Source organism: Festucalex cinctus, chromosome 11, assembly GCF_051991245.1.
Source record: "Festucalex cinctus isolate MCC-2025b chromosome 11, RoL_Fcin_1.0, whole genome shotgun sequence".
NCBI classification, from domain to species: domain Eukaryota; kingdom Metazoa; phylum Chordata; class Actinopteri; order Syngnathiformes; family Syngnathidae; genus Festucalex; species Festucalex cinctus.
The window spans coordinates 18,034,752-18,058,987 of record NC_135421.1 but is presented as its reverse complement, the minus strand read 5'-3'; the positions used below and the strand labels follow the sequence as shown (position 1 = coordinate 18,058,987).

The 24,236-nt window shown below is 38.1% G+C and overlaps 3 protein-coding genes across 3 annotated transcripts in view; 1 reads left to right on the top strand and 2 right to left on the bottom strand.

Moving 5' to 3' along the window:
• Positions 1–24,236, top strand: part of adarb1b (adenosine deaminase RNA specific B1b) — a 197,843-nt gene that overhangs the window by 45,212 nt on the left and 128,395 nt on the right. The gene's annotated exons all lie outside the window — the stretch shown is intronic.
• On the bottom strand, positions 934–17,595 carry ube2f (ubiquitin-conjugating enzyme E2F (putative)). The gene is made up of 10 exons (XM_077537606.1): positions 17,359–17,595; positions 15,941–16,124; positions 15,806–15,835; positions 14,696–14,761; positions 9,965–10,032; positions 9,237–9,307; positions 8,924–8,981; positions 8,805–8,837; positions 8,065–8,127; positions 934–2,462 (listed from the first exon to the last, which is right to left on the bottom strand). Exons 2-10 carry the CDS (start codon positions 16,053–16,055, stop codon positions 2,412–2,414), a joined length of 555 nt encoding a protein of 184 aa, XP_077393732.1. The 5' UTR covers positions 16,056–16,124; positions 17,359–17,595; the 3' UTR covers positions 934–2,411.
• LOC144030500 (creatine kinase, testis isozyme-like) lies at positions 18,167–23,935 on the bottom strand. Its single transcript, XM_077536864.1, has 8 exons — positions 23,768–23,935; positions 22,554–22,741; positions 21,123–21,277; positions 20,689–20,821; positions 20,358–20,529; positions 18,892–19,015; positions 18,561–18,750; positions 18,167–18,489 (listed from the first exon to the last, which is right to left on the bottom strand). Exons 2-8 carry the CDS (start codon positions 22,729–22,731, stop codon positions 18,311–18,313), a joined length of 1,131 nt encoding a protein of 376 aa, XP_077392990.1. The 5' UTR covers positions 22,732–22,741; positions 23,768–23,935; the 3' UTR covers positions 18,167–18,310.

Sequence of the window (24,236 nt, the reverse complement as noted above, 5' to 3'; positions counted from 1 at the left end):
TAGCAAAAGCTACTCGGCTTGCGTGCCACAAAACTATTTCCACTTGAATGTGACAATTGACAAGGTTACGGTCTGTTTTTTGAAGACACCTAACACTTGTTAGCATGCTAACAAGTCACATTTCTTTCAACAGTGGAACTGACATACGCTATCATACGCATAGATACATTCATTAATAACCTTCTCATCTTTCAACTAGTACGCTAGTGCTTATAAATTTGACACAAACAAACATGATTTCACCGGCCATACTCTGAAAGCTTTTGTCAGTTTGGAGAAGGAAAAGCACCATTTGCGCCAATGAACAAGTTGTCCATTAGCATTGTAGTCAACAGACAAGTGTGTACATTATGCTTTATTTCCCAAAGTGTGAACTCACCCGTTAAAATGTCACCCTGGACCTTGTTGTTTTCAAGGCGAATCCTCAAAATAATCAAACTTTGACGAGGGCATCGGCAAAAGAAGCTTGGGAATGTTGTCGTTTTCTGGAACGTGGGCTCCCTCACGTGGTACGTGAAAGAATCACTGCTTAAGTACAGTTATTTACGTTTTGATAGGTTTGCGATGAATCTTTTAGAAATATTTTAAAAATATTTATCTCGGTACAATTTTGATGTAACTTGACTCAAATGGCATCATTTAAGTACTTTTTTAATGCTACTACATAACTGTGTCTTATGCTAATATGAAATGCACGTCGTGGAATTAAAAAAAGGAAAGGTTACGTTTGAAAATCGCATTAAAAAAGGCAACTTGTAGGCTGTACAATTCAAAATGGAAAACTAAATGATTTTAAAAGTTTTGCAATATTTTATAGAGGGTCGTTTAAAATGGGAATTTTTATTTTCTACCCACAGACTTAACTTCACATTAATGATGAACTATTTTCAAGTGATGGTAGACAAAAAAAAAAAAAAAAAAAGGCTATGAGTCACAAACTAATATTGTCACTATACAAAGGGACAAACTCGACACGGAACAGTTGACATTTTGTATTTTTCCCAATCATTGAAATAATGTAGCAAGAAAAACATGGAGCAAATCAGATGAAAAATACAAACATAGCAACTTTTGTACTGTAACTGTAAATCCAACACCTTTAAATAAATCCAATGTAAGTTGAATACTTTTTTTTTAAGTGGCCAAAAAAATAACAACGTCAGTGTCATGAAATTAAGAAGCAAAGAATTGGAAGTATTGGGATCCTCACTTTTGAGTTTCATTTTTAGGGTGAAATCCAAATTTCCACATAAGTTGTAATGCGTCATTTTCATTAACATACGATAATTTTGTAATTAGAGTAAACTTTTGGAATGAAAACACTTCCAGGCTTTATACTTTTCTGATTATAGCATAATTGCCCAAGTCATTTTTTAACTTGCTCAACAATATCAATAAAATTTCTCAATGTTACCAAATTGTGTTTTGTTTTGTTTTTCCTTTACGACTGTCAATTCTCAGCATATGAATAAAATTTACCACAGTTGTTACCAAATTTTGTTTTTCATCCAGGTCATGAAACTTGGCAACTGGAATCAAACTTTGATTTTTTTTTATATTTTTTTCTCTCTCTCATTTTCTGGAAATATCGTTTAGGCAACTGTTATTAGGCTAATGAAATATTAAACAAATGAAAAAAAAATCTTGCGTGCCATTCGCAACCTCGACAACTCAAAAAGCAAGGATCCCATTTTATATATATATATTTTTAAGTGTTTGTCTTTCCGCTTTCGGTCAAATTTATTTGGCTGTTGTCGACCAATCATTGTCGTGTTTTATCCTCTCTCAGTGATACATTTTGTTTCTGAGACACATGGGGTGAAAATAAATAAATAAGTGCATGAAAACAGGAACAGAAACTGACAAGTGAACGTCTCCCATTTTGCACATTAGAGTGGGAAAAAAACGTGTGGTGTGAACGTCAACAGATGAGGACGATACGGTGCTGATCATTCAAAACGCTGTCTGGTGGGGGGGCGGGCAGGTAGCGTGTAGCACGTAAGGTGTCCACAAACGTGTGTAAAATGTCTTCACATGACATCATGTCAACTGGCATGCATTTTTTTTTTTCCTTTTTCTCTCTGCCGACACAAAACACTGCAGGCACTGGAACTGAGGAACACACATATATCATCAACCTTCGTCAGATAACAAAAAAGAAACATGTCGCTGCCTTTTAGCGTCAAGCTAGCAGCGAGTCACCGTGACCTCCCAAAAAAAGAATGATAAGCGTAGTGCTTTGGCGTCCTCGCTCAAACGCGTTTCCCCCGCGTTGGTTTGTTTGTTGTTGATGTTTATTGCGAGAAGGTGAGCAGAGAGCGCGACGGCTGCCGGTTCAGTGTGGACTCGAGAGAGCGAGAGAAGCCGAGGCAAACGTGGAGCAAAAGTTGCTGCGGGCCACCATGCGTCTATCATCTGGCGTAGTGCTTGATGTAATCTTGAACTTTGTTCCGGAAATCCTCCTGAAAAGCACACAAAGCCACAAAACGGTTCACGATTAGGATTATCTCACAACATCACGATACTGCAATTAGCGATATATTGCTCAGGTAATAAATCCACGATAATCTACGATTAAAATAATAATAATAATATAAATAAATTATAAATAAAAATAATAATAAAAAATACATAAATAATAAAAAAATAATAAAATAAATCATAATAAAAATAATATAATGAATATAAATACATAATATATAAATAATAATAATGATGATGATGATTATGATGATGATGATAATAATAATAATAATAACAACAACAACAAAAAAACTAAGCTCACAAGTCTTCTTCGCCTGAAGACTTGCGTCCATTTCCCCACCACTCTTATGAGGCGCTCCCCCTAGTGGCCCGCCAAGTAATTTCTCAATAAGTCATGAACAATGGAGCAGTTATAGTGGCTGTATATGAACTACAAATATCACGATACTTGCGCAGGTGTATCGATAATCTAAGGTTTCAAACTGTTCATAATTCAATCCACATCTTTTCAGGCCCGAGTAAGAGGAAGTCAACACCCCCCCCAAAAAAAATTATACATTTAAAAAAATTGGGGCAATAATATGTTCTATGCAGCCCCACTAGTCTAAATGTGATATTTTGTTGAATATTGTGTTAGTGGAATATGACTTCAGCAGCAAAATCCAATTGTTTTTATCCATCTCAGAGGGCGGCCATTTTGTCACTTGCTGTCGACTGACAATGACATCACAGTTGCTCAGGCAACGGCCAATCACAGCTTACCTGTTTTCTGAAGCTGACCTGTGATTGGTTGTTACCTGACTCCCTGAATAACTGTGATGTCCCCTTCAGTTGACAGAAAGTGACAAAATGGCTGCCCCCTGAGATGGATAAAAACGGCTGGATTTTGCCTCATAACTCATATTCCACAAATGTAATATGAATCAGAATGTGATGTTTAGACTAGTGAGGTCACATATCACATATTATTGTCAATGGTGCTGCCCCACCGGGCTTCACTGTAGGTATGTTGTTCTTTTGTGATTAGCATTATCTTTGCTTGCACCAAAAAGTTCAACCTTGATTTCGTCGAACTTTAATATCATGTATATATGGGAGATTTTATTATGGTCCAATTATATGCGGCTAATTTGAGGGGCTAATCAGAGGCACTTTAAATGTGTTAAATGTAAACATTTGAACATAAATCTGCATGTGATTGGTCAGTTTTGAAGACAGTCACGTGCCCCACTATCCTGTTCGTTTTGGTATCAAAATCTTCATACTAACGAGTCCCAATGTTCATCTCTCTTCCTGACTGCTAAAATGGCCAATTAAGAGAAGACATTCGTTGGGAGAGAATAAAGTTCCTGATGGACGATGAAAAAGGCATTGAAGCAGCTTAAATGCCAAACCCCAGGTCAAATCCCCACCTACCTTCTCTGTCATTAGGCGACTTACATTTAGCCTTTTTTATCGTTCCATCTTATTAAGCTGCTTTTTGGATGCCTTCTTAAATTTCATCTCACCCCAAGAAACTCAATCTGAAAGCTCCACTTTTTCCTCTTTCATCAACAATCTGTACTTCACAACACTTCAATGGTGAAAGTCAACAGGACATGCTGCCAAGATGATAATGCTCACTTTTGATTGACACACGTCATCTGTGCAGATTTTCCAAAGTGAATTGCATTTCATGAGCTTTGAGCAAGGACGTTTGTGTGTATGCAAGTGCTTGACCTGCACATGAGCACAAAATGCTGGAAAGCTGCCAGTATGAAAGACTTAATGAGTCGCGATTGTCCCCAGACAGATGACGGAAAAGTCCCTCTCAGGACATGTCTTCCAAATCAAATTGGCGTGGCCCTTTCAGACAATTAGAGGCGTACTATTGAGTGGCCTCCGACTCGGCTCATTTTCTAAATGCCCGTTGGACAAAAGGAGAAGATAACGGGGATTGTTTTTTCAGAGGCGCCACGGTCTGTTCAGATTTCCCTTTCACCTTCCATCCAAGTTAAGTCTATTTAAAAAAAAAAGAAAAAAAAAGAAAGAAAGAACCCCCACAGATCGTTATTTAAAGAAATCCTAATAAGACAGCACTTGGGCTTCTAGAAAAAAAAAAAATTGCAGCTCCTCTTGGCCATTCATTAGCTTGAAGAAACTCTGCACAGTCTGCAGTCTATTAAAAACTTTGAGGCAATTCTGCAGTCACGCAAGGCATTTAGCTCTCTTCTCGTCCCTAATTATCTGCGCGGGTATTCAGAGATTTCACCATCATTGGAAGAAAGGAAAACAAACAAAAGCCTTTGGGGGGTGAACTGTTTCTTTAACATCGACTGCATGTTGGCAACTTCAGTAAAGCGCAGCCCAGTGACGACAACAACAAAAGGTGAAGGCGAGAATGACGCAGTGCAAAAGTATGATTATAACGTTTGACACTGGCAAGTCTGCAGGCTTGGGCCGAATACACAATCATGTGAGGAAATTATAATATAGATATAAATAATGGTATATATAATAATAATAGTAATAATAATAATAATAATAATAATAATAATAATAATAATAATAATAATAATAAATAAAATAATCTGAATAAAATAAATATATAAATTATAAAATAGAAAAATATTAAAAATGTAAAAAAAAATACATTAACTAATTTGCTACCAAAAACGTATAAATATGTTCTATTTTAAATGTATTAAGTGTCCCAAAGACGTATTTATTTATTTATTTATTTAGTTTTTTTAAATGCTAGAGGGCTTTGATGCAGCCTCTCAACTAATGGGTGAAGAACGGGTGAAAAAAATGGTAGCAATTACAAAAACGTCCTGCAAGTGGCAGCAGAGTACAAGAGATCAACCAGGGCCATGGTGAAAACAAGCTGATTCCCCACAATTCTAAGCAGATTTGTGAATAATGATTAAACTTAGCTATATTCTAATGCTAACTGCTGCAAAACGTAAACAGAATTATACTTTTTTTTTTCTTTTTTTTTTTCCTTGGACAAAGAAGAGACACTAATCTTTCTTTTGGTAGGTTCCATGTTTTTATAGCCATAGACTACAATATTCTGTGGGCCTTGCAAAATCAGTCAAAATCCAGTAAAACAGCCAGGAGCGAAGGGGGTTGCTTCATTGAAAATGGAGTGACATGATTTTACTGCCTGGCGCTTCCTAATTACTTTGGTCATAAGAACCTGAAGACACATATTGTTCTCTGCTTCGGGGCATGAAGTAAGTCAATAATGGTGGATGTCCGCACGCGTGACATGATAGACGATTGATTGATTGATTGATTGATTGATTAAGCTGAGCCACTGGAGATGACAGAGAGGAGTTAAGTGTGGAACTAAAGAGCAGGAATTTGCTATGCAGATGGAATGCGTAAACTCGAGCCACGCTGCTGTCGACTGAAGGTGACATCACAGTTGCTCAGGTCTCAGGTGACAACCAATCACAGCGCAAAACAGGTGATCCGTGATTAGTTGTTACCTTAGCCCTGCGCAACATTTATGTCATCTTCAGTAACAGCAAGTGGCAAAATGGCCGCCCCCTGAGATGGATAAAAACAGCTGGATTTTGCTTCATAGCTCATATTCCAAAAATGTAATATTAATTAGAATGTCATGTTTAGACTAGTGAGGTCACATATAACATGCTATTGTCAAGAAATGTTCAAGGTTGACTTCCACTTTAAGACAAAAATTACCATACGATTTACTGCAATATAATATATACTGCAGCAGAATATCAGCCTATATTATCGCCAAGAAACCAAAAACTATTTGGTCCACCTCAAAGACTTCTAAGAGGTTTCATTGTGTGTCCTCTGGTAGATTGTGTCCATTCGCCAACAGTAAAATTTGTGAGGTCAGATAAAATGATTTAGGTTTGTATTGCTCCCCAAAGGGGAAATGCAAAAGAGGGGAAATGAACCATTCTTGAACTGTCAAGTACTGAAAAGAGCTTTTTCTAGCATGGGGGGGGGGGGGGGGGGGGGGGGGGGGGGTGTTGACAATTAAGTTCAAAAAGCTTGAACATTCAGCGTGTACACAAAAAACTAAAATCCTCCTATAGCTGACAAACACACACATCTCCACTCATGGGTTGCTGAAGATAATTAAAAGAGGATGTAAATCGGTGCGAGGCGGTCCCAGTTGGACGACTTGATGTGTTATAACAACACAGTGAAGCAACTGCAAAACCTCCGGAAATGTAAAACAGGGTTTTACGTGGGACCGGTGAGTCAGCAAAACAATTATAACAAACCACAATCAACTTTTTTTTTCTTTTATAACAGTCTCTTTCCTCACTCCTTCCCACACAAACTTTATTTTCTGATTCATTGCCACAAATTTCTGGATATAGTAAATATATTGACCCTTCCCTAAAAATGTTTACAATTGCCTCAAAGAATAATTTATAGTGTCCGATAACAAGCCAGCTTCTGCACCATTTTGTGGCATTTTAAACATACTGTACATATATGAGTTTTTCAGCAAAATGCCAAAAGGTGAGTTCATGAATAGCAAACCACAAAAGGGTGGGACTTCTTTTTTTTTTTAAACAAATATACATCTATGAATGTGTATATGCCATAATGTGCTCAGGATCCATAGATTACTGTACTATTAAATGTTGTAAACCCTTGCCAATGTCTTGTAAAAACAAAAAGGGGGAAAAGTGAAGGAAGAAGAAAAGAACATCGAATTGTAAATATTTCCCGAGGTCCCATTTAGTGCCGATTTGACTTGCAAATTGTTGCGCCTGCTTTCCACTTGGCAGGCACCAAGTTCGATGATAGTGCAGGGACAAGAGCCTTTTAAAAGCACCATCTGTGCCTGCTCCCTGCCTACGTCTCTCTAGAACAACATCCGACATCTCGCTGGAACATGCTGCTTGGCTCAGAAATGAAAAACAATTGATTGGGGAATAATCATATTCAATTGATTGATCTTTGATTGCTAGAATTTGGAAGTTCGTATCATACATTTTAGGTGTAAAGTTGCCATCAAGTTCTTCAAACAAAGGAGGTAGCTGTTATAACTAGACTAAGTGCAATTGCTGGAGAAATTGCGTGGGAATGCTGAAAGCTGAATGCCAATAGCTGAATGCTAAGCTGAATGCTTATGAAGTAAATTGAAAGAAATTATGTGAAAATTACAAAGTTTTAATTGAAGTTGAAAGATAAATGGATAAAAAGAACTGAGCAGTATCACAGAGCTGGTCATGATGATCAGTTGTATGTATGGAAGTGAGCGTGGAAAGTGTGATTTAGAAAAAGGTCAATGTCAGTCCCATTGAAAATGAATGGGGAAAAGTTGTTATTTAACGTCAAATTGTGCGATTACTGCAAGTAACGTGGAATCAGACGATATATATAACCTGGAATGTGTGAATTTTTGAAGCAAGTTGAAATTTGAACGGTGTAAATCGGAAGTATTATATGGGAGTTGTTTCTCGGCAAAAAAGTGAGGAGAATAAAAATCTGAATAACATATGTGGGATGCTTTCAGCATTTCCACAATGACTTGAATTTTACTACTTAATGATTCTGAATGTCAATCAAGGACTTTTTTTTGAAACATAAACCCACCTTGTCTCTTAAGTGATGTTCTGCTGCATCAATGTTCAACGGGTCATCAAAATTCAACAAGTCCTACAGGAGATAACAAATGCGTTGTGAGTAATCCTACTGATAACGGTCCAACAGGATGTATAATATGAGAGAGCATCAAGCAGTCACAGGAAGTGTCCTCATCTGCGGCCAATTTCAAGTCAAAAACTCTTGAGCAGCTTTCCAGGACTCGCTGCCAAAAGCGCAAAATCTCATTTTGTTTTCTTGTTTGTATTTCACAAAGCCGCCCCCCCCCCCATAAATGGGAAAGATTATTTCCCCCATGTCGGTGTGATAGCCCCATTGCAGCTGTCAACGGAGATAAGCAATGACTGTGTTGTAACTCAATTACAGCTTGACTCATATCACTTGTGTGACCTACATACACACGAAACACTTCAACTGTCTACCTGTGGAGCAAAATGCTCATGCTACTAATCAACTAACATCAAAGTTACTTTTTGGGGGGAGAAATATTAGCACAACTTTTGATCCCAAGACCATTTTTAATGCTCCTAATTTGTGTTCACCATTTTGCATATGGATGAGATGATTGACACAAAATTGTACCAACTTAAATATTGCATGCTTTAAGTCTGATGTCGAAACTGTCATTCCACTGTGCAAACCTTATCGTGTGTATTATACAATCCCCTTCAAAAGTTGATTATCATTAACTTTATATTATATAATTTGGGATAGTAAAAAGGACAACTTACAGTGAACAACGAGTTCAATCCCCAGACCACGTCCTGCATATAAAAAATAAATAAATTAAATAATAAATAATACTATAAGATGAATTGGTAATGTATCAGAGTAACATCTTCCAGTTTACCTTTAACGTTCTGGTGGGGGCCCACCCTGTGCCGTCAATAGAATGTTCACGCAGTAGACTGAAGAGAGAGAGAGAGAAACAAGACAGTACCTATTATTTATGACACATTTTACACACATACACCAACACAACTAATTAGTAAAAAAAAATAAAAATAATAATTTATTTGGCCAATTTTACCTTCTTGAATGAAAGAAAGCTACAAGACTGGATTAATATAACATTTATCAAGCATTTATAATACGTCTTTATCACCTTCTTACCATACCATGTTTAATTAATAATGTCATGACTGCGGTGCTGAATTTCATACCTCAGGCAGATCTCCCCATTCTCTGTGATATTAGGATGCCATATTCTGGTCAGACATCTCACTTTTGGAGGCTAGAAATCAACAGAGAAACACATACGGTACGGACTTCATTCATTCCTTGGGTCTCCCATAAAATTCTGCTTTTGAATTTTCATTTCACTTGGTTTGTTGCTCCTGTTTTATTTTGGTGCAATTGTGAATATTGCTGCCATGAAAATCTAATTTCCCTTATGGGAAGAAATGTATTTATCAATTTAAAGGCAGAGTCTTCCGTTTTCACTCAGGAAAATGCACTACATAAATACAGGATTTATAGCCATGAACTCCTTCTCAATCAACACCTCTGGCCTTCTGTTAATGTGCGGTGGTGATTTTTTTTCCTAAACCCCCACCCCCCCAGCCTGTATTTTGCCATTTTGTGTTTGTTTTGTCAACTGCGGGACGTTTCTGCGGACAGAGTTGTTTACTCCTTCTCCAGGGATTTAGGAAAAAATCACCACCACACATTAACATAAGCCCAGAGGTGTAGGTTGAGAAGGAGTTCATGGCTATACATCCTGTATTTATATAGTGCATTTTCCTGAGTGAAAACGGAAGACCCTGCCGTAAACTTCATAGTTATTGATATTATTTCCAAACCAATCAACTGATTGGGGGGTAGGGGGGCAAACTAGAAATGTGATTGCATCCAAACACAGACAAGACAGAGGACATATTAGACCACTCACCACCATGTTATAGGCTTCAGGCACATTTATTTCAAACTGAAACCTGCCACTTTGGTAGTAACCTTCATCTGGAAGGAGAAGGACAAACAAAGCAATCGTTAATAGACAGCACTGAGACAAATACTTTAGCGCTCCGCACTGTGGCTCTGAAGTCGTTTCGTTTGACATTTTTTCCAGTACCTGCCCATGATTAATTCGCAATGACTAATAACTCACTACAAAAGGACAGAATTTTATTTGCAAGGGATGCAAACTATTACGGTTAACACGATTTCTTGGCATAGCAACTGGAATCAGCAGATGGTGACTGGCGGAAGAAAACACATTACACAGTGAACACAGCGGTTACTCAGATTTGGGGGTGCATTGCATGATTGCAGGTTGAAGACTTGAAATGAAGAAAAAAAACAAATAGGTGAGAATGTGAGTGTGAATTGTTGGTCAGCTGGGATAAGCTCCAGCTCATCTGTTAAGGAGGATGAGCGCAGTCGAAGATGGATGGCTGGATTTTCGGGCCAAATTCAAATTGGGAGTATTTTAAAGAATTCTAAGGATTGCAAGGAATTGTTTTGCTATTTATAACCATTGAAAAATTGAAGTTAAAAACTAGTCAAGTTTTTTTTAATATGAAACCAAGCTACAAAACACAAACATTTCTAAAGCTTTAAGCGGCAATTTCAAGCGAGCCAGCACAAATGATGAGACTTGGCTGGAGGGGCTTTGAATCTTTTATGTACGTATGGAACAACAATGATGCTTTTCTGAGACGCAAAATCCCAATCGAGGCGGATGGTGCTTAGTCTGTGGCTGACTTCTTGGCAGACGTACTAAACACTAGACTAGACCACTGTACCACAATGTGAAATCTTATTCGACTTATAAGGAACAGCATAAAAGCATAATTTATTTCTATTTGTATTTATTTTCTAGGGTTTGAAATAAGTCGGACATTGAGGATGAAACCAAAACTGGGCACCACTAAAAGCAAAGCGTAGAAAGAAAAAAAAAAAAAAAAAAAGCAAGAAAGCAAGAAAGCAAGAAAGAAAGAAAAAGAAAGATAGAAAGAAAAAGAAAACTTCACAAGAGAGCTGGACTGGCTTAACAGCTACATTTAGAGTTCATAAATAAATCATTTGTGTCTGCAGCACACTGGAGAAATCAGCGAGGACTTGCACTTCAACACACACACAAATATTCAAAAACGTTAGAACCAAACTCAAGCGTGATTTTTTTTTTTTTTTTTTTCTAAGCCAGGCAAGAATTGTAATCAGTTTACGGTTTAATTTACTGACTGCAACACCATATGCAGCTTAGTATTCATGAGAGGAAACCAATTAGTGGAAAAGGACCGTTACTGCGCCCGAGCAAGTGTCCTCCGTGTACTCAGCAGGGAAATGTCTTTGCCATCACAACAAAAACTTAGGCCAGTCATACATTAATAAAACGCGGTAATAAATGTTAGCGTATGTGTAATCTGCTTCAAGGAGGATCAAGTTAATTCAAAGCAATTGGCAAAATTAAATAATCGGCCAAAATATATGGAGTCACAGGAGTGCCAAAATTAATAGGAAATTTATTTTATTTTTTTATTTATTGAATGCCGTTTTATGTCTGCATTAGTAAATATTCTCTTTTATTTAATCTTTATATAACTGCGTTTGTAAATGTTCTCTTTTATTGAATGATGTTCTCTTTTATGGATTGTGTTTGTATTTTCTTTTAATTTTGGCACTCCTGTGAATCCATAAAAATAATCTGCCAATTGACTGATTGATTTTCAACAACAAACAATGCAACTAGTACGTGATTCTGTTTTTCAGAAACGTCTATTAAAATGTTTAATGACACCCAGCTGGATCTTACTGTAAAATTAAACACACAACAAGAAGAATTAAACACATTGCATATTTAAATACTAAACGTGCTTCATCTTCACAACATTGCTAGCGCTAATGCTAAAGTCAAAGGTGGATCCCATGGACATGCTAACGGTAAATTAGAATCGATAGCATTTGTGACATTCCTTCAAATAACACAAACACACAAGTAAGATAACATTACCGGTACTCAAATGGCACAAATCCTTCCCAATTTATGAAAATCGAGTTATTTTAATAGTTAAATTGCATCTTTCTTCTGTTCTCATTGTGTGTACACAATGGATGTGCGGCACCACACTGCCCCTAAGAGGCCAACACGCGCAAGAACAGCTAGTATTTTTTCTTATTGATTTTTTTTTAGTTATTAGTTTAGTATATTCTTAAAAACTATTCACACAAGGAACGCAGCCTCAAGTTCTGACGACATGACACTTTTTTTTCTTTTTTCTTTTTTTTTTTAAGCCACCAACCACGCTGACTCATGTGTTCTATAGTCACCGCTGCCAAGCTCCATTGAGTCTGACGGTCAATGAACAATTCATTTAGAGATTCACAATAGCTGTTTATCAAGGTGTCCTCATTCATCATGTTTCGACCGCGTCTTGTGAATTTTGTGGCCACGCTGTCAACAATTACTTAGAAAGACAAGTCATCATCACGTGTACCTCATTTAAAGTGAATGAGCGAAAATAGGAAAAGATTGAATTCATAAATATAAAGAAATAATACTGTATGTGTGAGATGCTATACTTTTTGAATAAATGAGCAAGTCTTCCTCGGAGAACTCCTTATCGGATTCACTTAAGAAAAAAAAAAAATGACAGCAGCCCTTTGCGATAATAGCTGACCTTTGCTTTTCGGCATAGATTTTGCTTACAAAAGGCCTTTGTGATACCAAGCTGGAGGTACACCAACGATTGGGGCGACAGGGAGACGGATGACTCATACGGGAGATATACCACACGCACGCACATGCTCACACACGCAAACCCGCGCACACACACACTTGTAAGTACGCACTAGTTTGTGAAAATCTTACTGTGTTGCTTGCTCATGACACAATTTGCAGTGAGAAAATATATACATCCTTGAAGACATAGTATAGATTAAGGGTGTTAAAAAAAATCGATTCGGCAATATATCGCGATACTACATCGCGCAATTCTCGAATCGATTCAATAGGCGACTGAATCGATTTTTAAACTTCCATTTTTAATGGAAAAATATTCAACAAAACGTCTTACTTCGGGTTAGGGTTCACACCTTAAGCATAGAAGAATTTTATATTAATGGAACATTAAGCCTTAATATTTTATTTCAGTGCTGTTAAAACATGAAACAGATTACAACCTGTATAAGACTGAAGTTTCAGATAAATAATACATTTTCATACAAATCTTAGACTGTACTAGTTTACTGATTAGTATTTTCTAAATTTGAATAAAAAAAAATCGCAACAATCGACTTATAAATTCGTATCGGGATTAATCGGTATCGAATCGAATCTTGACCTGTGAATCGTGATACGAATCGAATCGTCAGATACTAGGCAATTCACACCCCTAGTATAGATATTTGGGTTTTTTTTTTTTAACAATTTTGAACAGCTGATAGCTGCATGTCTTTAACACAATTGCTCCCAAAAACATATAAATACGTTCTATTTTAAATGTTATAAGTGTCCTAAAGATGTATTAAATGTTTTTTTTATGTTTTTTTTTTATGCTAGCTAGAGCATACAGAAGGCCTTGATGCAGCCTCTGAAATGCAGGGAACGGGTGAAGCAATGGTAGTAATAACAAAAACGGCAAGCAGGTGGCAGCAGAGTATAAGAGATCAACCAGGGCCATGTTGAAAACAAGCGGATTTCCCCAGAGTTCTAAATAGATTTGTGAATAATGATTAAACTTAGCTATATTCTAATGCTAATTGCTGCAAAACCGAAACAGAATATATACTTTTTTTTCCTGATGAAAGAAGAGACTCTAATCTTTCTTTTGGCAGGTGAGGTCCCATGTTTTTATAGCAATAGAACACAATATTCAGTTGTCCTTGCAAAATCCAGTAAAACAGCCGGGAGCGAAGGGGCTTGCTTCATTGAAAATGGCTGAGAGTGAATGAGTTAACATGATTTCATCACTAGACTCGAACAGTCGGTTGAAAGTGGCTCTGAATCTTCAGCCAGTTGAGTTGATCAGATCATGGGAGAAGAAAGTTATTAGTTATTACATAAATTAGCTCCATTATGCACCTTTCTAGCAAACTATTAAGGTGTTATTGGAGACTTTTTTTTTTTAATGTGCATTTCCGATTTTTTTTTTTTTTTGCACGTGTCAGATGAGATGACAGATCATTTGTCTAAAAATAGCAACTTGTTGCAAGATTGATGGGAGTTGAATACATGGCTATCGTGCCAAGAGCACGCAAAGAAGAGCATAAACTGGGTCCATTTGACGGCTAACCCGATGAAGCTGGGAAAAATTGCTGACAGAGCACGACAAAGACTAAACAAACACGGTCGGAGCACTTGAAAACATACACGGATGGCTTTCAAAAACAATCACACGCACACACAATGGCCCACTGAGCCGAGCTGTCGGAGGAAAAGCGGGTCGTTTAAAGCACAGCGACCAGCACGATGAGGTTAGCGGGCGTTCCTTTGCCGGCTTGCCAACCGCTGACATGAATGGAGCGGCACAGAACAAACAAACGTCTGCCAAGTGTAATGTAATCATTGTCTTTTTTTTTTTTTTTGGCCACTACCCAACATGCTAGTCGCTAACGAGACACAGGCAAACGTCAGTTCATCGGCGAATGGGACGAATGAGGACGTTGAATGTTCTTCTCTTACCAGGAGACACTGCCAGCTGAAAATAGTGCAGCTTGTCCTCATCTGGGAAATTGGCTTTACATGTACCTGCAATTAGAGGGAAACATATGGTAGGTTGCAAGTGAATGGTCACATGTACATTTGCGTCCTTTTTTTTTTTTTTAATGCATCAACATCATGTTCCTTTTTCCAAACATACATTAAAGACTGTACTGGTTAAAGTGGATTTGTCCCGTTTTTAAAACAAGGCTGAGTTTCAAATCAGCTACACACTGCCACCTGCTGTTCAAGGACATACAATACAAAAGCAGGCTGTGACACTACATCTGAATAATTTTGATGCTTTCAGTTATCACATTAATTCCCATGTACTAAAAATAGACAAACACAAAGAGATTGAGATCTAAGGGCACATTTAACATCCCTTCAGCTTCCAATATTGGAGTTGCTAATCCAAAACAGGATGCAAAAACTTCCACTATAGTTCAGCAGTTTTAAGGTGTACAATGTTAATCATTGTCTAGATAACTTGGATATGCTATCTGCCGTAAACGATTTCAACCTAATTTGCCACTACAACCGATCTGAAAAGTACACCAAGCAACATCCCACAAGAACCGTTGACAGTTCGTATGAATTTGCAAAATAGTGTTATGCGAAAGATGGATTGAACAAGTGGCTGCACGGATGGTGCACCTACAACAGAGTTATCTTTGCTGCATGGTATCGTATGATGAGTCAGACCACTTATTTGTAGATTTGCAATGACATGCAGGATGAACTTAAGTACAATATTAAAATAACTGAGTGACTTATTTTCGTTGAAAACACGCACAAAATTAGTTTTCTGTAGCTGTGGTGTGCATCTTTTGCATTTGAGCATTAAAAATTAGGGATGTAACAATAAACGCGATATCGTGATATTAAAACTGCCACAATATCGTCAGCGTGTTCACGATATTTAAATGCAACACATCTGTTAAAAGAAAAAAAGTCCTAGATACATCCAAATATTTTTTTTCACATGGTAGTGGAAAGGGGGTCTGAAAATGGAGCTCGAATCAAGACTGACTTCTCAAGTGAACTATAACAAAGACCTAAAAGACGAGGTAAAATCACATCGGAACTTACTAGGAAGATTGGCTTCAAGTTCAGCAACTTCTGCAGAGATAGACGACAGTAGCAATTAGTCACAAGTACAACACAATTTGGATTGACCACCGCAGCCTTTCACTATGAATATGTTTTGGATTGCAAAATGCAAACCTTTGGTAAGGAGACGGTCCCTGATGGAGACCCTGTGAGTGGCGTCGGAGACTCCGCCGGCCCGGGCGGTCTGTGCGCCTTCGTTCCGCTTCAGCTTGCTGGCCAGCGTAAGCATGGCTACTGCAGCGCTGCTGTGCTCAGCTCCCGCCCCCGCGCGCTGCCTGCCCCCGCGACTCACAAACGCCTGTCACAGTGTGAATGACACAATAAAACATCATCGGTTTGAAACCTTTGAATCAGGGTGTCTAGCTCGAGGTCACGTTGTGGCCCTCAGAGCAGTGGTGTACCTTATAATTATATTATTAGATTCTTGTCACTGTTTATGATTACTATATTGGTGATGTTAAGTTAACATGTCCAAATGATATACCCTATGAGATGTGATTTTGAAGTTCCGATGGTTATAATTAAGGATGGGCGAGTACCGATACCAGGTATCGGTATCGGGCCGATACCAGCCTTTTTTCAAGTACTCAAGTACTCGTGACGCAGATGAGTACAAGCGACCGATGGCAGAGGGGGAAGACATTAAGTGAGTCATCCTTGCCTGTAACTGCCGTTAGCTTGCAGCAGTTTTTCACCAAAACTTCACCGGTTTGGAAATATTTCAAAATTGTGAATCTTAAACCAAAAGAGCATTTTTGTGTTTCATTTTGAGTGTTAAGACTATTGAAGAGTGACTGTGCTATTTTTTGTCAAAATTAAATGAAATATATTTGTTTAAAAATATCTTTGTGATTTTTTTTTTTTTTGTCAAAATGTACGACTGGTATCGGCAGTTGGTATCGGTGAGTACTGAGGGTCTGAGTATTGGTATCGGTCTGAAAAAAAAGTGGTAGCGAACATCCCTAGTTAATACAGGGTTGTTTCATTTTCACTTTGTGTTTTTCAAAATAGAAATTAGTAAGGGAACATTTGTCGTTATTTTTCATTTGATTCTTCAAGACCTAGAAATATTCATACAAACTTTGACTACAACTATGACCTCACTACTGGGTCAGCCTAGGAAAGTAATGTGTCTCCGTTTACGTCTTCGTCGGATGACCGAATCCCTGTCGTAAAACGAGGACGCCCCTGTAGGATTTCCAGATCCATTAGATCAGTTCTGCAGCTTCTCCTGTTCAATATTCTAGGTCTAAAGTCTTTCCATTGACGCCTGTATTTTAACTGGGCTTGTAATTTAATAATCAATATGTCTTACTGTTTTGTCACTACATAAAATACAACTAATAACTATGTCGTTACCACAACTAGCGAAGATAATTTCCCCAGCTTATTGTGTCTCACTTGAAACTGTCCCATATATAAAAGCAGCACAAATACACGTACTTTAATTTGTTCAAGTGCAAGTTTTGAAGTTGTTTTCAAAACTATCAAGCTCATCCAGTTAGCTTGTGTGTTACCGGGACGTTGTTTACCTGTAATCTGTGAGCTAGCAGTCCGTTCTACACCATAATCGGACGCCAAGATCGCCGAAACTCCGCTCGGTGATTAATTGAGGTACTCGCGACTGAATATGGTGATAAAAAGTTGGTTTTGGGGGGGGTCGGGGATGGAATGAACTGAGTGAAGCCTCAGCTGTCAGAACTTCTCTCCGGTATCATGGGGAGCGGAAGTGCGGGGACGTCCACTCAACATAAATGTCCGTGTAGAAAAGGGACGAGAAGAAAATTCCTAGTTGTGAAAGGTATTAATATTTTCCCGGTGACTATGGTAGACTGTAGAATTGGTTAATCAAATTTGCCATCACCATGGTGTCAATTTATTTTATTTCAATTCAGATCCATATTTTCCCCTGACATCTTGTTTAATGATCCATGCAAAGAGCACTTACATCTGTAAACAATTTCAATCTTCAAATTTAAAACCAGTTAGTCACTTGGCCTCTGTGCACACATTTTTGACTTAACTAGCAAAAATATAGCGCATGCATGACTCGTTGTTTGAGTGTGTATAGAGTTTTGGGGAAAATGTTTGGCACATTTTCACTTTTGTCAAAACACTACTTGTTCGTTTTAACAGTCTCCATTTAGCTTTAAATACTCATCTGTCTACATTAGCTGTCGCAAAATACACTATGCAATTGTGCATTAGTCTACATTCGCTTTAAACTGGGGGAATTTGTGTGATCTTTGGGAACTACTCAAATCACCAAGTCAGTGCATTACTGAATAACTTTTGTGCATTGATTACTTTATGCGTTAACATCGCTGACACAATACAATGTAACGTTTTCAGCATTATTTTTATTTCAAGTCTAACCCAACCTTACACACATTATAGAGCAGTACATAATAGCAGAAACTGCATTTAGGATAGTATTCGTAAGAAGAAATGGTGGACAGAAAGGATTTATAGGGGGGGGGGGGTCTATTTCTGGTTGGGCATCAGCTCATCAATGGACTCATCCTTCTCTAAATTCTTCTCCATGTCCACCAGGAGCTTGACACCATCCACCACCATCTGCACAAGCTCCACCTCGGAGAATCCCAGTCGGTCCGCGTTGGAGATGTCGAAGACGCCATCCACAGCATCCGTGTCCACGCCACCTGATTGCACAAACCACGTTAAGTACTCATCAAAGCGCAGGAATTGGAACCAAAATTAGGTTTGGCGGTACCGGTCCCGCGTTTTTGCAGACGCAGCCTCTTGAGAACCTCCTCGAATTCAGCGTGCTTGCCCAGCTTTGGCAGCTTCACGTGTACGCCAGCACGCAGACCGGTGCCCAGGTTGGAGGGGCAGGTCAGGATGTAGCCCAGGTGCTCGTTCCACATGAACACGCGGCCTTTCTCCTTGAACCTGGCTTCGATCTGTTGCAGGTGGGGAGAACATTACAACAATAGTTTCACCGAGCTTTAATCTAAACTTTAAAAGTGGCGAGATTTTTATCTGTTGCGTTCTCAAACTTTTTGTTTTCACAGTTTGAGAAGGAAAAAATGTTTCTTCCACACCTCAGCCAGTCCAGTGCAGAAGCGGGTGAACACTTCCTTTATGTTGCCACCTTTCTGCATGGAGATGACGCGCAGATGGTCCTCCTCATTCACCCACACCAGGAAGGTCTTGCTCTCGTTGTGCCTTTAGAATACATGTGGAAACAAACGGTTTGAGTGTGAGAAGACCGTTCCTCACTAGTGTTAATTTTATCCACCATTTTTAAATTTATGGTCAGTTTTAGTCCAGTTTCAATCATGTTTCTTACTTTTTATCATACTTAGTCAACCTCATCCCGTGTTTATATAGTCCATTTTTAATCGACTATAAATCTAGCATTTTGGTCCATATTTTAAACAATTTTATTCATCAAATTTTAGTCAACAAAAATTGTCAACATTTCAGTCTACTTTTAGTCAGGACATTCATTTAATTCCTGTATTTTTTATTTTGTTTAGCCAGCAGATTATGTTGAACATTTTGGATCTAAAATTTTCACTAATTTTTTTTCTCATCTTTTTGATGAAAAACAACTTCATAATTACAGTAAATCAACAAGTGGCTACTAAGGCTCCACTATGAGCTAGTAAGTTAGCCAGCATTAGTTAGCAGTCGGATAAACATTTTTGGAACGTTATAGTGACAAATTAGCAAAGATAAGATTTTACTAAATCGTATTAATCTCGTTTTTGCTCATGAACTAAAAATGTCCATAAATTTTAGTCCGGTTTTTATGAAGTAGATTTTCGTCTTGTCTTCATTTTAGTCGACGAAAATGCAGAAAGATTTAGCCCCAGTTATTATTGTTTATTAACTCATTCACTCCCAGCCATTTTCACTGTCGTATTTTCCTGGTTTTTGACTGATTTTGCAAGGCCTGTAGAATATTATGTTCTATTGCTATAAAAATATGGAACCTACCAAAAGAGAGATTAGAGTCTCTTATTTTATCAGGAATAAAAAGTATATTCCTATCTGTTTCCGCTGTGCAGCAATTAGCAATAGAACATAGCTAAGTTTCATCATTATTCACAAATCTGCTAGGAAATGTGGGGAAATCAGCTCGTTTTGCCTGGTTGATCTCTTATACTCTGCTGCCACTCAACCATTTTCTGCAGTAGAGAGACTGCATCAAAGCCTTCTCTATGCTCTGGCATAAAAAAAACACAACAAAAACAAAAAACGTATAAATACGTCTTTGGGACATTAAAAACATTTAAAATCTGCCGTATTTATATGTTTTTGGGAGCTAATGAGTTAATGAGTGTGAGAGTCCAGTCTAGTTTTATACAATGAAAAATGTGTTGCCAAAATTATTTTTGTTTAGTTTTTGTTGATGCCCTGCGATTGGCTGGCAACCAGTTCAGGGTGTACCCCGCCTACTGCCCATAGCCAGCTGAGATAGGCTCCAGCACCCCCCGCGACTCTTGTGAGGAATAAGCGGTCAAGAAATGAAGATGGATGGTTTTTGTTGACTATTCCTCACCAGATGCCTCTGCCGTCGGGCCAGTCGCGGGCCATTCTGGAGGCCAGCAGCAGAGGGGACACAGGCTTGTCAAACAGGAAGTGGTCATCAATCAGCTGCTGCTGCTCCGCCTCCGACATGTTCTTCAAGGCATAGTACTTGCCACTCAGATCTCCAGTCAGTGAGCCCAATGCTAAAAAGACGGAGAAACAAAGTTTGTGGACAACTCAAAATTGTGACTTAACAACTTGAAGCTGATACTGCCGTTTAGATCTGCTTTGGAAAAAGGTCATGGTTTATGTTACATGTTCGATCGTAAAATCAAGCGATCAAGACCAAACCATTTGCTTACCTTCAATGGAGAGCTTCTCCAAAGCACGCCTCTCCCCTCTGGTGCAGTGCGGCGGCAGACAGAAGCCGCGGATGCTGCGGCCTGTTCGGACACGGGAGCTCAGGACGTAGTTGGCGTCCAGGTCTTCGCCGCCCTAAATATTGCGTACGTTAGAGTTTCGGCAGTCCGCAGTAATCACTGTATTATTGGTTCTTTTCATTTTTAACTGGCAGTCGGAAAGTCCATCCATCGGTTTTCTACACTGCTTGACCTCTTTGGGGGACAAACTACAGACAGACAACTATTCACTCTTCCGTTCATACCATCACTGAGTGGGAACTAAACCCACACTGCCACAACCGGAAAGCCAGAAAGTCGGTTTTGCCTGCCAGTTGAAAATCGAGAAGAATACTGTACCACCAAAAAAACTAATATCCAGATAAACGACGACCTACCACGAGGTTCCCTGGGTTGAGGTCGGTCTTGTGCGTGTCGGTGGCCTTGTATCCGCCATGCCTATCCTCAATCACAAGGTCAAAAAGCTCTTTGTACACATCGTAGGACTCCTCGTCGCCAGCCACGCAGCCCACGGTCATGATGTAAGGGTGACCTGCCCACGGAACAACATGGCACCAAATTAGTCGTCAAAGAAATTGGGTCAAGAATGGACCAACCCAACTCTTGTGTTTATTTAACCCCAAAAGTTGGGTCAAATTACATGAATAGCCCACAAAACAAGCCCAAAATTTTGTGTTATTTATTTGAGCAAACTTTCAATTCAACTTTATTCCCATATAAAGTTGAATTGGGTCAAAAATAAACCGACATTTTGAGGTATTTAGCTAGGGCTGCTCGATTATGGGGAAAAAAATAATCGGGATTATTTTGGCATAATTGAAATCACGATTATTCAAACAATTATGGATTTTATTTTTTTTTTTGGTAGAAAACAAGAAAATGTTTAAGCCTTTAAAATACTAAGACCAAATAAAAAAAAATAGAAAAAATATAGAAACACTATTAAAAACACTATTTGAGTTCCTTTTGGAGCAAACAGAATATTTATTTATTTATTTATTTATTTATTTATTTATTTATGTTGGCAAATAAATAGGAGCGCAGCTTGTGCACTGTGCAGTAGGATGAATTTGTTTTTTGTTTTGTTTTTTTTGGTACAAAAGAAGAAAATGTTTACACAAAAATATTAAGACCAATTAAAAAAAAATAGAAACACTACAATTATGTAAGTTCCTTTTAGACCAAACAATTTCTAATAATATATATTTAACGTTGGCAAAAACAGGAAAATAAGAAACAAGAAAATGTTTAATTAAACGTAAAAAACAAAAATTAAAACAAATTTAAAAAAAAAATGAAAAACAGTATAATTATGCAAGTTCATTTTGGATGAAACAATTTATTATTTTAATTTTTTTTAAAAATGCAATTGTATACATTTAAAACTCAAAAATGATCTCTTTTTTTTTTTAACGATTATGCTGAGTTTGTAATTTTGGGGTGTAATAATTGAAATTGTAATTGAATTTTGTTTAATTGCACAGCCCTACATTTGGCCCATAAAGTTGGGTCAAATAAATAACCCACAAATCAACCCTTCTGTTGGGTTATTCATTTGACCCAACTTTTTGGGTTAGTTGAGTAACACAATAGTATTGGGTAAAAACAAAATACACAGAATTAATGAACCAGAAATCAACCCCAATGTTGGGGTTGTTTTGCGGGTTATTCATTTAACCTTGGAATGTTTTGTGGATTATTCATTTGACCCAACTTTTTGGGTAAATTAAATAACCCAAAACAGGTTGGGTCAGACCCTTTTTGACCCAACTGTCTTTCCGAGTGTCGAACCGCTGTTGTGACCATACCGGGATTGTCCACTCCGGTCTGGATGACACCGTCGATGGTGAAGCCACTGCGGGTGGAGCGCTCCTTCAAGGTGGCGTACATGTCCTGAGTCAGGAACTTGGCCATGTGGTTCTTGTGCTGACTGAGGTCCGGGAACTCGTCCGTGGCAGTCAGCCCCCTCTGCTTGCGGTTGGCCATTTCTTCAGATCTGAAAACAGATTGCCAGCGGAAACGTGAGCATCAAAGATCAGATATTTCTGTCGATTTGGAGTTTGGCTAACCTTCCCGCGCAACAGCGCTTCTTTCCATCAACTCTCGAGTCACATGAAAATGTCAATGACGTGTTTATCTTTCCCTTTGCTAAACAGGGCAAAACTCTCTTTACAGCACGAGGGAAAACCAACATCAACATGATAATTGCAGTTTAGCCGGCAATTAAACTTAAGTTCATTATAGAACCACAAATGCATCCACTGAAGGAACCATTTTAGCAACAAATCCGAACACAAGTGGCAGGTTTTGGACTACATTCTCTAGATCAAGTAATGCCACCCTGAACAAAAACTTAACAGTCACTACAAGGCCGATCAAAAGTTACTAATAGGATGTACCTCATACTAAGAATTTTTGATTGGCTTTGGATTATTAAGTTTGGATTCAAGGCCAACTGACATTGATATTCAAGTAGTCACACCTATAAAATGAATCAAGGCCTTTTGGTACCAATGTGATGAAGTCACAAAGCATTGATGTTTCTATGATGTCATCACTTTTCACCCACAAAATACAAAATGTCCATACTGGCCAAATTATTAAGTAAAAAAAAATACATTTGAGCTACTGATTTGTGTTCCAATCAGCAACATAGTTTTTGAAATTTAAAAAGAATTACACTTTGAACATATATTCAAAAACAACAACTTGGCTTTGATTTTTTTTTTTCATTTACATGTTCTGAATGAGCACAACCAAATATGAAAGGCCTATAAACTTAATAATTCTATTTTACAAAAACAAGGAAAACTTGTAGCCAAAACCATATAGTAAACATTATTCACACATCATTTGTTGACTTTTTTTTTTTTTTTTTTTTCTCATGAGCTGTAAGCTTTCAAAGCCCACTATAGTGACATTTAACTTTCCGTTTTTGAACTACTGGAAGATTAATCACGTATTATGCCTATCAAACTTGCTACAGACTGTGGTACTTAAACGCCTCGTTGTATGTGCTTACCTGATTCAACAACACTTCAGAAGATCGAACAAACTGTGAAGATGCTCGGGCAGAAAGACGCTTTTCGCTGGAGAACAACTCGACGTTTATATTATTCATTCGACCCAACTTGACCGCCGTCAGATCTTCTTTGCGTCACAGGAACGCGCGTTGTGCGACTGACATGACAAAGACTTGTAAAGGTGACGCGCACGACGCGTTGAGTTTGTGCGGCGCTTTTCTGCAAACTCGCATGCGTGACGTTCAGTTTTATTATTTGTTTTTATTGAGTACCTTCCTCTACTGCGTGGCGTAACGCAAGCGAGCGCACATACTTTTATTAATGTTTACATAATGGTTTAAAAAAAAAAAAAAGTATGCTTGCCAATTTAACCTATGCTTTAAAATGTAATGTATTTGGATATGTAAAAAGAAAGGATAAAAATGTGGATTACTTTTCTCTTTTTGACAAATTAGATAACACGTAGGT